We start from the raw sequence: 12360 nt of genomic DNA, 5'->3' as shown, positions 1-12360 counted from the left end.
TGCAGCGAGCTGGAAAGCGTCCAAACTGCCCCCGGCAGCATCGGCTCACCGGCCTGCAGCTCCTCCAGCAGCTTTGCTTTCCTCCCAGCCAACCCCAGCTCCATGGCGGGGGAGGGAAAGCCCCCTCATGTTGCTCTTCTTGCACCATGGGGGAAGGTCCCCTAGGTCTGGGGGTCTCCTTGCCCTGCTTGGAAATGCTCCAGCTGCCCCATGAGGGTAAAAACCCCATCCAAGGAATGGTTTTTATGGGATGAAAAGCAGCTGTGAGATCGTAGCGGGGCTGTAGGGAGCTGCTGGCCATGTGGCAAGCAGGGGACAGCATCTTGTCCCCATCCCCGTCACCCCATAAAAAGGGGCACCGAGGTAACCCCTTGTGCTGGCTCCCAGTGCCGCCCAGTGCCGCCCAGCCCTTGGGACATTTTGCTGCTGACACCGAGTGACTCCAATAGGCAGGTGAAAAAGTGAAAGCAGTCCGGGTGTCCTCAGGTGCTGGGAGGCTTTGGGGAGCCCTCGTAGTCCTCTGCACTAAACAGCCCTCAGTGGGGTGGGGGGGGGCTGAATACAGTGGCTCCTGATTCACCCCGGCGCAGATCGTGGTGGCTGTGGGGCACCTCTAGCGTCTTGCTCCAGCCCCCCCAGTGCCATCCGCAGCCAAGTTATCGGGAGTTGGCCGTGGTGTCGTGGCCATGTGATGCTGATTCTGGCGTTTGCGGCGGCTGGAGCCACTCCATGGGGCATGGAGGTGGCCATGTCTGAGGGCCAAGGGTAGGAAAAGGAGCTGGTGGAACGCGGAGACCCTCTTAGATGCTCAGCATGTTTGGGGGGCTCCATGCAGAGCAGGTCCAAGCAGGTTGACCTCCACTGATGTCCAAGATAGATAAATCCACAGGAGGAGCTGGTGATCGTGGTCCATGCTGGTCTCAGAGCTGCAGGCTGGGGAGGAGGGATGCTCCTGAGGGCCAGGACCTTGGTGGTTGCATCCTCTGAATTACCCTGTCCTGCACATGAGGCCTGAGGTCAGGCAGGGATCTGGCGTTGCCTTGGGTGGAGGCACCCTGCGGTGGCCTCTGGGGACCCAGCCCACACAGCAGAGGCAGCCCTGAGCATCCTCCTTGGCTGCGCTGCAGGATGTGCCCAGCCAAGACGAGTCCCCTCTGATGCCATCGAAGTCCCTCATCCACTGTGGGCACAGAGCAGGACCAGACCCCACCATACGCCCGAAACCTTTGGGGCTGGGACGTGGAGGTGACTGCAAGAAAAACCTGGGAGGCTTGAAAGAGCCTCTGGGAAGATACCGAGATGTTGGTGTCTTGGCTGGTCTCATCCAACCGTCTTCATGCCCCGTCTGACATGGCCACGTCTCCATCTCCTCACTGCTGCGCTGTCTGAGCGCTGATCCTCCGCCACCCTCCTGGCCCGACGCATGGGACAGGGGCTCTGGGACTCACCCTGGGGTGGCTTTTTCTGGCTTCTTGTCACTGCTGGGTCCTGGCCAAGCTGCCGGTTGATAACCTCAAGCAACCAGAATTCCTGTCCCAGGTCCCCTACAGCACGAGCTCAGCCAAAACCGTGTCTTTGGAGTTCACTTGTTTTGCCTCCGGCCTTTCACTTTTGCGGCATCAGGAAGATGCTGAACTCATTAAAAACATGGGAAAAAAAGAGCAACCAGTGCACCCAGAGCTGTTTGCAGGGCCAGGCTATTCGAGCAGCTCTTGGAGATGCTCAGGGGTGGTGTGGGCTTACAAAAAAGTGTCTGCAAAGCCCCCGTTGATGGGCACCGGCAGCATTTTCCAGCTGAGTGTTGCCTTTGCTGCTGCAGTTTGGCCTCTGATTCGGTGCATTTGCAATAAATGGGTGTTCTGTGCTCCCGGACAAACTGCACCCCCGGGAGGCCTTGTGCTTTTCGAGTGAGTCTGATACACCTGGCTGTGGAAAACACAGGGAGGGTTTCAAAATCCAGCAAGTATCCCCCCAAAAAGCCCCCAAACCAGATAAAAAGTAGCCCCCAGCTCCCCACCTGCAGAACGTTATTTACTGCAGCTCTTTGCCCGGCCGGGACGGATCCCAGCAGCTCTGCTGCCAAGAGCTTGATCCGAAATGAGATCACGCCAAGTTTCACTCCCAGTTTGGGATGTCACCTGGCTTGCTGCGTGTGGAGCTGTGCGCGGGGAGAGGCTGAAGCCACCCGGGAGCCAGCGAAGGGGCTTCTCCAGCCGCGTCCCCTGCGCGGCTGCCGGGGGCTCCTGCTGCTCCCAGCCGTGCCGGGTGCCTTTCTCTTTGCCGTAGCTTTTTGCATTCCCACTGCAAATGCTGCTGTTGGAAGGGATGAAGGATGGGATGAGCGGTGATGCTCCCGGCGAGCCCGTGGCACTGGGGAGGGGTCATGCTGCAGCCCAGGTCGGCTCCTGGGGCGACGGGGGCCCGATGAGGGGCTGGGGACCTTCCCCGAGCAGCAAGACTTGCCACCAGCCTGGCTTTTAAGTCAACCAGATGCCACCGAGAGCCCTGGAAACCTCGGCCCTGCCATCGGTGTCTGCAGCTTTTTCTGAGCAGAGATGTTGGGATGGCAAAGCTGCGCTCACGGCACGGACCTGGGTGGGGTGGGGGCCATGTAATTAGCCTGTTTCAGTGTGGGAAGGGTTGCCCCTGCCTTGCGTGGGGTCTTCCTGGACCCCCACCACTGTCCCCCGCCCCAGCACCAACCCCTGGGAGCAGCGGCACAGGAGCAAGGTGTGCGGGTGTGGAGCTGAGCACTGGGTAACTCAGTGCACAATTCTCCCGCGAGGCAGCTGGAGACCAGTGCCGGCAGCGCTGGTTTAGGGCAGGAGCACCCCCAGGTCTCTCTGGCCGACCTTGGGCGGTGAGGCCGCACCTTTGCTGCTGCTGCAGGAAGGATGGCGGAGCAGCCGGCATTGGGGGACGATGCTCGGGGTGAGGAGGCTTCACTGAGCGGGCAGACGAGATGCAGGAAAAGTGTTTTCCCCCAGGCTAGGGCTCACGTGCACCCAGAAACTCCTTCCTTGGTTATTTGCACTCCTGCTCAGCCCTTCGCTTCCCCCACGGGGGAGCCTTTTATTCTCCTTAACTCTACCAGCACCATTCATTCCCTTGGCCTCTTGCCTGCTCTGATCTTCCCTTTGCAGCTTCGCCTTCTGCCGAGCTGGAGAGGCTCCTCCTTGGGCCACTTTGGGGCTGGAGCTGGCCCGTGGAGGCGCTTTGTACCAGCTTTGCTCGCAGGAGTGAATGCCACATTTGCAAGACCATGTCCCCATCCTTGGAGGGTGCTGAGCCCCCGCTGGGCTGGGGGTGCTGAGCTGGGCTGGGCTGTGCTCCAGCCCTGGCAGTGACCTGAGCGCCTTCCCCGTGCCCCGTCGGGGAGTGGGGCTGGCTGGGAGAGCTGGGCTCTGCAGGGTCGGGAGGCGGACAGGAGCCTCGAGCCACCCAGAACACGGTACCTGCGATGTGGCCCTTTGATGTGCACACTGAACCCCCCATGGCTGCTTCCATCCATCCTCAAAATGTGCCCTGCAAGAGCAATGTGCTGCTCCTCTCCCGTTCCCATCCTTGGAAGCTTTCCCAGAGCTGGGAGCAAGTCCTGAGGGTCCACATCAGCGCTGGGTCCCATAAAGTGAGGTCTGGCTGCTGTCATGTGTTGGGTCTGCAGGTGCCTGATGAGTCCCCACCTGAGAAGGGGGAGGCAGGGGGGCTGGCTTTGCCCAAACTAACTTTGCTCATCTCTTCTGGGGATGCAAACACCCCTTCCCTCATCACATGGGGGCTGGGCAAACCTCCCCCTAGGAGCATCCTCAATGTCCCCAGGAGGCTCCGAGCTGGCACCAGCATTGACGTGATGCTGGGCGATGCTCCTGATGGCTTTGGAAATGTCAAGGAGCAGGAAATGTGGGGGTCGACTGGGCTTCCCATTGCTCGTGAGGGAATCCAGGTGTCTGGACCCTCGTGTCCTTCATAACCCTCTGGCAGACGATCAAGTGCCCTGTGGTAGCCCTGCGGTCAGCGCAGATGTCCTTGGTGCAGCTCAGGGATGCAGCCTGGGCACGGGGGAAGGTGGGGGCAGCAGGGACCTGGGTGACCACCGAGGTCACATTGTGTTTCAGGGAGCCCCTGGCCTACCATGACGTTCAAACAAGCGTCCATGATGGCGCCGGAGGCTACGGCCACCACAATACCTGTGGCCACAATGGAGAACTCCACTGAGGCCGCAGGGCCGGGCGAGAGCAAGGAGGACATGTTCACCAAGCTGAGGGACAAGTTCATGAACGAGCTCAACAAGATTCCCCGTGAGTAGCTGCCTCCTTGCCCAGGAATCACCCACCCTCCTCATGACCCCACCACCGCTCCAGTCCCAGTGCAGCATGTGGGACAAGGCGATGGGGTGGCTGGGCCTGGGAGGGAGCTGTGGGGCTGACGATGATACTGGCTTTTGCTTGCAGTGCCGCCCTGGGCCCTCATCGCCATCGCAGTGGTAGCCGGACTCCTCATCCTCACTTGCTGCTTCTGCATCTGTAAGAAGTGCTGCTGCAAGAAGAAGAAGAACAAGAAGGAGAAGGGCAAAGGCATGAAGAACGCCATGAACATGAAGGACATGAAGTCGGGCAACCAGGTGACGTCCTTCCAGACTGCTTGGTCTTGTCCTGTGCTTGGTGTTGTAGGACGATCCCTCCGGTTGCATGATGACCCACCGGGCATCGTAGCACTTGTAGGGTGGGGCACTCGTAGCTCAGGCAGCAGAGGGGGATGGAGCCACCAGGATCCTGGGATGGGCCAGTGCAGACATGAGCCGGAAGCTGAGGGAGCAGCACTGTCCCGCTCCAGTGCCCGGTGGCCTCGATGGGACCAGGTTCAAGCTGGCCTGGACCTGCCAATCCTTCACCTGAACCAGCCAATGTTAATTTAATCCCTTATGTGTCCCCGCCTCCAAGTTGCCCTCATTCCATTGAGCCTTTGGGCGAGTGGGGAGGACCACCAGGCCAAAACACCCACTAGTTTGGGGTCCCAAATCCCAACTCTGTGCTGGTGCTCCTAGAGGGGGCAGCAGAAAGGAGGCTTTGGTACCAGTGGGCTTGGGTCCCTGACCCACGGACATTGGGAGGGGGTGGGAGATTTTTGGGCCTTTGTTCCTGCTCTTCAGAGCCACATGGGCACCACGAGGATGCAGGCAGGGCTGGAGTGCTGAGCAGCGATGCTCCATCGTACCTGCCCATCTGCACGGCCTCGCGGTGGTGGGAGATGTGGGGTGGGATTCCCCCATGGAGGGTGAGGGCTCCCGTCCCCTGGGGCTCAATGGGGCCGTACAAACCCCAATTTCCCACCTCGCCATGGGTCTCCTGTTGATGCTCTCTGTAACATGGTTCTCTTCCCTCCCGCTGCTCTCGCCATCCTCCCTCCCTGATGCCCTGTCTGCATGTTCCCTCTCCGTCCCGGGACGCCCTCCACGGTAGGTGCCACCATGAGCCTCCTCCTCCATGGGCTGCTTCCAGGGTGGCGCAGGGGAGTTGGGGCCATGTCCAAGAGGTGATAAGGAGCTGGGGCTCCTACCCCATGGACCCTTGGAGAGGTCTTATACACAGGAGAATTAGGTGATATCCCTATTGCCAAGCCCTAGCACGGGCTGGGGGGTAGAGTAGCCTTTGCAGTAGGTTGCTTGCATGCAGCACCCCCCTACAAGCACCAAACCTCCCCCCACTGGAGCTGACCCCACATCCCAGCACCCTGAGGCAGCTCCCCGCGCTGTCTCAGCTGGACCAGCACCAAGCAGCATGGGGGCTTCCCGGCAGCTGCATGGTTGTGGGCAGAGCTGGTGCCACCCCAGGGCTGCTCTACGGGTGCTTTATGTCCCCAGCGCTGGGGGTCTCCTTGCCCCTCACGGGGAGAACCCAGGGGGTTGAGAAGCCAGTAGGGCTGGGGTACCAGAGCTCCCCAGTGGTGTGGGGACGGCGACGCTGGGCTGTGACCCTGCCGCTGAGCCAGGCACCTCGGCTGCCGTTTCAGGACTAACAGGATGACGATGATGCAGAGATGGGTCTGACGGAGGGGGAAGGCGAGGAGGAGGAGAAGGAGCCGGAGAACCTGGGCAAGCTGCAGTTCTCGCTGGACTATGATTTCCAAGCAAACCAGGTGATGGAAGATGGCTGAGGAGGTGGGGGAGTGGGGTTTGTCCAAGGAGGGTGTTTGGGAGGAGAAGTCTCCCTTTGGGACCTGGGCAGCACAGGAGGGAGCAGAGACCTGGGTGCTGCACCATGGGGAGTCCTGCCCAACGTTGGGCTGGAGACAAGCCCTTGGCATCTGCAGCGCACAGCTGGGCTGTCTCGCTGAAGACACCCCTCTGCCCCCTCCAGCTGACAGTGGGGATCCTCCAAGCCGCTGAACTGCCAGCCTTGGACATGGGTGGCACCTCAGACCCGTACGTCAAGGTGTTCCTGCTCCCTGACAAGAAGAAGAAGTATGAGACCAAAGTGCAGAAGAAGACACTCAACCCTGCCTTCAACGAGACCTTCACCTTCAAGGTGAGTCCCTTCCTACCCACAGTGCAGGACCTTGTCTCCTGCTCCCATCTTTCCTCCTGACTGTGTCCCGGTCCCGTACTTTGACCCGTGCTGCTGGGAGCGGGTGGTCCTGGCTTGGACTCCTCCAAGTCCATTGCCAGCCCGGTGGCCCTCTTTGTGCAGGTCCCCTACCAGGAACTGGGTGGAAAGACGCTGGTGATGGCCATCTACGACTTCGATCGCTTCTCCAAGCATGACATCATTGGTGAGGTGAAGGTGCCCATGAACACGGTGGACCTTGGCCAGCCCATCGAGGAGTGGCGGGACCTGCAGAGCGGCGAGAAGGAGGAGGTGAGAGTGGGGCCGGTGCAAGTCCCTTGGTTCACCCTCAGCCAGGGGGGTTGAGATGTGCTCTGCTTTCTGGGCCACCCCACAGTTCTGGGAGAGCGATCGCAGTGGGCTCCCACCCGAATGCCGTGCGTGTCCTGGCCATGAGCGCTGGGCAGGATCTGCCCCTGTTGTTCCCCCGTGCAAGAGCCTTGCTGTAACAAAAACTAAGAGTGTAAACGGGTGCGGTGCTGGGACTGGCCTGCCCCAGCCCCCAGTGATCAAACCCTTGTGCCGGTGCACGGGGTGCCAGCCTGTGCCTGCATCGCGAGTTGAGCAGGGTTTGGGGGGACCTGCGTGCGGTCCCCCCAAAGGGACAAGGCTTTGATGTCTGCTCCCTGCTCCGCTTGGCAGCCAGAGAAGCTAGGAGATATCTGCATCTCCCTCCGGTACGTGCCCACGGCCGGGAAGCTCACTGTCTGCATCCTGGAGGCCAAGAACCTGAAGAAGATGGATGTTGGGGGTCTCTCAGGTGGGTGTCAGCTCATGGGCATCCTCCTCCCGCTGCGCCGTGGGGCTCTTGGCATCCTTTCTTGGGGAAGGACACCGGGCTGTCAGTCTGGGGGCTCAGGGAAGCCCCCTCCAGTGCGTGGGGCCACCTGCATAAGAAGCAGCCCGAGGTCTGGCTGGGGGATGAGGGGAGATGGGGGTGGGATGAGGCCCCCAGCCCTTAGGAAGGACTTTTTGAATTTGATCCGCCACTGTCCAGGGCCAGGACACTGCAGGGCTTGGGTGGTGAAAATGCTTCTCTGCCGTTTGCTCCTGGTCCTGCTCCTGGAATCATAGAATCATAGAATTGTTTGAGTTGGAAAAGACCTTTAAGCTCATCAAGTCCAACCATTCCCCTAACCCTGCCATCCCACCACTAAACCCCGTCCCTAAGCATCATGGCTACACGTCTTAAATACCTGCAGGGATCGGGACTCAACCTGGGCCTCGACTCAGGGCCAAGGACCTCAGCTGATGGCATGTTTTATGCCAGAAGAGTCTTCCCATCTCCATCCCAGGGCTGAGCTTTCTGCCCAGGGGTCCCCAGCTCTTTCCAGACCTGCTTTAACCAGGAGAAGAGCAGTACCTGCATGACTGGAAGGGTTCAGCTTTATTGCTGGGTGTCCTCCTCCAGAAATGGGGGGTGACAGGCCAGCATCCACTGGTGTCACTCCACTGTCCCCAGCCCTCCTACAAGGAGACCCACAGAATGCAGAAGAGCTCCATCCCTTGGCCAGTTGCTCCCACAAATCCCAAATGTTTTGGCTTTGGCTTCCATCCACAAACTTCAGAGCACCTTTATTCGTGGAGGCCTCCTTACCCCATGGTGCACCTCATCCTGGGCTGAGACTTTTCCTGGGCATCTCAGCCCTGGCTGATGCACCCTCCTGCCCCCCCCAGATCCCTATGTGAAGATCCACCTGCTGCAGAACGGCAAGAGGTTGAAGAAGAAGAAGACCACAGTCAAGAAGAAGACCCTGAACCCCTACTTCAATGAGTCCTTCAGCTTTGAGATCCCCTTTGAGCAGATACAGGTTTGTCCGATGACTTCCCTGGGAGGCAGAGTGGGGGTGATGGGAGAAGTCCTGTAGCTGCCCGGGCCACGTTCCAGCCTTCCCACCAGCCTGAGCGGCTCCTGCTGAGCTTCTGGTCTGGTCAGCCATGAAATACATCCAGTCCCAAGCGGGGCCTGGGCTGATGCAGAGGGCAGCTGGTGCAGAGGCAGAGGTGGGAGGCTGGGCAGCACCCGTGGGAGATGCAGCCCCCAACCCTAGCTCACAGTAGGAATGGGGCTTTCCTCTGCTCCTGGCCCTATAGTGCTTCTCACCCCTCCTATAGTAGGGACCCTCCTGTGGTTCTAGGGGCATTTTGGACCATTGATGGATGCCTTCTGCCCCTCTGTGTCCTGCCCTAACCCCTGCACGTGCCCCTTGCCCCAGCCCAGCCCCGTCAAGCCCTGTAGCCCACAGCTCTTGCCAAGCCCTACACCACCCTTTGGTGCCCTTTCCCAGGTGGCCACGTCAGGATGAGCTGGGCCCCCACCATGGCTCTGCTACCCCAGGATCCTCTGGGAAGGAAGGGGAGGAAGCTATGGGCATGGAGGGGACCCTGCCCCAAAATGGGCCATGGTGGGGCTCAGTCTTGGGGGATCGCTGGGGCACTCTGCTGAGCCGTGCCGGGGCTGGGGTCAGCATGGAGGCTGCGGAGCCATCACGGCCACTGAGCCTTTCCACGCCTCTAAAGAAGGTTTCCTCCTTTAGAAAGTGCAGGTGGTCATAACGGTGCTGGACTACGACAAGCTGGGGAAGAATGAAGCCATCGGCAAGATCTTCACAGGCTGCAACGCCACCGGCACGGAGCTGCGGCACTGGTCCGACATGCTGGCCAACCCCCGGCGGCCCATTGCCCAGTGGCACTCGCTGAAGCCAGAGGAAGAAGTAGATGCAGCTCTCGGGAAAAACAAATAGGAAGAGCTGCTGGCCAGCGCGGCCCAGCACCGCTGACAGTCGAAGCGACCCAGAGCTACTGATACCTCAGTTATGCAACCTTTGGTTTTGGTTTTTTTGTTCTGTTTTAAGCTGAGATACCCTTTGATGGCTGTGGAAGGGTTTCCAGACAGTCCCAATAGCTTCCAGGGGAAGAGGTTAAAGACACGGATGGTTCTTTTCGTTCTTCAGCATCGCTCCCTTCAGCTGCATGTCCCATCGCCTCTGCCCACCATCCCTCCCAGGTGCAAAGCCACCGCCACGCCTGGGGCCTTCCCTTGGCGTCTGCATCACCAGCCCGCAGCATCGCTGCTGCCGTCCTTCCCTCGGGTTCACGTGGGGAACTGTCGAATGTTGCATGGAGGTGATGCTGGAGCCTGCCAGCGTGGAGATGACCAGACCCACTGTGCTTGCTCGAGTGGACATCAAACAGTGAAGACCCTTTTCAGGAGACCCAGGTGCTCTGCCTGCCTCCCTCTGGGAAGGGCAAGAGCCGTGGTTTCGGGCCAAGGCTGGCTGAGTGCCCCTGGCCAGCTCCAGTTTGGCTTCTTCTGGGGAGAGGTTTGCAGGGACAGCAGAGCCCTCGGTGCTGCAGCCGGAGCTGTGGGGGCCAGCCTGAGCCTGGGGGTCCCCGGGGGTCTGCTCTGAGGAGAGACATGGTGGGATGTGCGTGCCACGGCAGCGCAGTGCGGACCACCACCACCTCTGCTCTGTGGCCCTCATGTCCCCAGAGCCGAGTGAGGCTGGTGCTGGGTGGTTTGCAGGGGTGGCCCACTGTGCTTGGTTGAAGCCTGTAGATTGAGATGCTTCCACAAGGCAGGTTTATGCTGAGGGGTTTCCAAATGTGAGGGGGGCAGCCCCCCCAGGGCGGTGCCAGGTGCCTCCCCAAAGGCCATCGCCTGTCCCCGGGGCTGAGCCCAGCCATGGGCACCCCCGCACAGCCTCAGGGCAGCCAGGGAGCCATGGGGAGCTCCAGCCCCACCGCCGCATCCCACTGCTACGATGCTGGTGGGGAGGGTGAGAGCGAGCCCGTGGTCAACAAGGGACCAAAGCCCCTGACCTCCACGAGCTGCTGCTCCCCACCGGGCTGTTGGCTGCTGAATCCACCCCACCCCGCTCCCCTCGGGGGTATAAGCCATATCCATGTCCCTGACAGTGGGCGAGAGCTTCTCCGGGCTACCTCCCCCACCATGGGATGAGCCAGGACCAAGCCCCTGAGCTGGAAAGCCAATGTCATTCCCTGCAGCTGGGAGAGGGTCTAGCAGCCCTGCCCAGTTTAGCCCAGTCTGTACTGGAGCACCGATAGGAGTTGGTGTCCCCGTCCCGGCTCCGGTTCCCCAGCAGCCTCATGCTCCCCGCTCCGCTTTGCTTTCCTGGGCTTGGTTTCGTGGGGTTTTGGCACAGTCAAGCAGCGAAGGGTGTTGCGTCTCCAGCGAGGGGCTTGCAGTGGAGCAGAGCTCTGGGGCGCATCAGGGACGCTGGTCTGGGTGTCCAGGGCCTGTGCTGGGACCTCAGTGCAGGGCGTCCCGAGCCTGGGGACAAAGTGCCAGAACTGAACTCACCCCAGTGCTGTTGGATGCTTCGGCCAGCTCCCTGCTGCCCCGCTCCCCAAAGGACATCTCAGCCCTGCTGGAGGTGGGGTGAGGATGGGAAACTCAGTGCAGCCGCAGCTCCGGGGGTTCAGTTTGGGCACAGGGATGAGCCCCTCCTCCTGGAGGGATGTGCAGCCCTGGGGCGGGTCCCTAGTGAGGGACGTCTCGGTCCCTGGGGGAGGTTCGGGGCTCGGTTAGCCAAGCTGTGGTGTGGTGGTGGGGAGGTTGGACTGGAGACCTCTAAGGCCCCTCCTCCTGGAGGGATGTGCAGCCCTGGGGCGGGTCCCTAGCGAGGGACATCTCCGTCCCTGGGGGAGATTCGGGGCTCGGTTAGCCAAGCTGTGGTGTGGTGGGGGGGAGGTTGGACTGGGGACCTCTAAGACGACTTCCACCAGCACCTGGGCTGCGTGTGGCCCATGGCCCGGGCCAGCACAGCTGCTGGAGCTGCAGCTCGGCTGGGCTGGGTGAAAGCGGGGCTGGGGGCCGTGCTGGGCTATGGGGGCTTTGTGGGCCACCAAGCGAGTGGTCCCGCAGGGCCATCTCCAGCTTTGATCGGTCCCTTCTCCTAGCAGATGTGTCAGTGCCAGCAAGCGAGGTCCTGCCCTGCTCGTGTGGCCAAAGGGAGAAGAAATCTCGGGGTGATTTTAATGAATGGGGAACTGGGGGCAGCTGATGCCCCTCGGCCGGGGCAGGATTCCGTCTCTTGAACCATTCTTGTTTTGAAGTCCGTCCGGGCACCGGGGGGGGCATTTGCCTTATGGGCAAGTGGGTTAGAAAAGAAGGAACTGGAAGGAGCACTAAAGTCCTCTTGTTGGTGGTCTGCAAGCGTGCATGGCCCCGCGGCTTTCCTTGGGAAGCAGGCAGAGGTGTGCCCGCACGCCTGTCCACGTACACATGCACACACCCCCATGTGCACACCCCCATGCACACCCCCTGCCCCCCCAGACCCGCTGCATCACCCAGGGTCTCACCCAGGAGCAGAGGTCCCACCCAGCTGGCTCCATTCGGACTCTTTAAGCCTCAAGGCGGGGGAAACTGTGACTTCAATACATAATTTAATTTTTATTTTAATAAAAAAAACGGGAAAAATAACCAACATATTAAAGCCATCTGCGCTGCCTCTGACCCCCCCCTTAGTTGTGCGTAGTTAAAAGTATATGGAGACATAGCTGTATATACCATGAACAGTTGCATGAGATGCAGCCACGTAGCAGTAGCAGCATGGTTAAAGCCGAGCGCGGCGCTGCACGCTCTGCCCCGCCTTTTTAACCGTCATAAAAGAAGAAAATAACGCCAAGAAGCAAAGCATGCCAAGCCAGTCCCACCAGCGGAGGGTGAGCCGTCACCGACGCAGCCATCACTTCCATGTGTGTCTTGTTTCTGTGTCTTGTCGCATTTATACCA

General features: G+C 60.4%; 1 protein-coding gene across 1 annotated transcript; it reads left to right on the top strand.

Moving 5' to 3' along the window:
* Positions 1-4132: 4132 nt before the first annotated feature.
* Positions 4133-9346, top strand: SYT2 (synaptotagmin 2). The gene is made up of 8 exons (XM_009634076.1): positions 4133-4298; positions 4452-4621; positions 6019-6135; positions 6357-6524; positions 6687-6854; positions 7245-7362; positions 8280-8413; positions 9140-9346. Exons 1-8 carry the CDS (start codon positions 4133-4135, stop codon positions 9344-9346), a joined length of 1248 nt encoding a protein of 415 aa, XP_009632371.1.
* Positions 9347-12360: the final 3014 nt, after the last annotated feature.

The sequence above is a fragment of the Egretta garzetta genome, unplaced genomic scaffold, assembly GCF_000687185.1.
Source record: "Egretta garzetta isolate BGI_Z169 unplaced genomic scaffold, ASM68718v1 scaffold202, whole genome shotgun sequence".
Taxonomy (NCBI): Eukaryota; Metazoa; Chordata; class Aves; order Pelecaniformes; family Ardeidae; genus Egretta; species Egretta garzetta.
The sequence above is the reverse complement of the archived record's forward strand: the minus strand, read 5'-3'. Positions and strand labels throughout refer to the sequence as shown.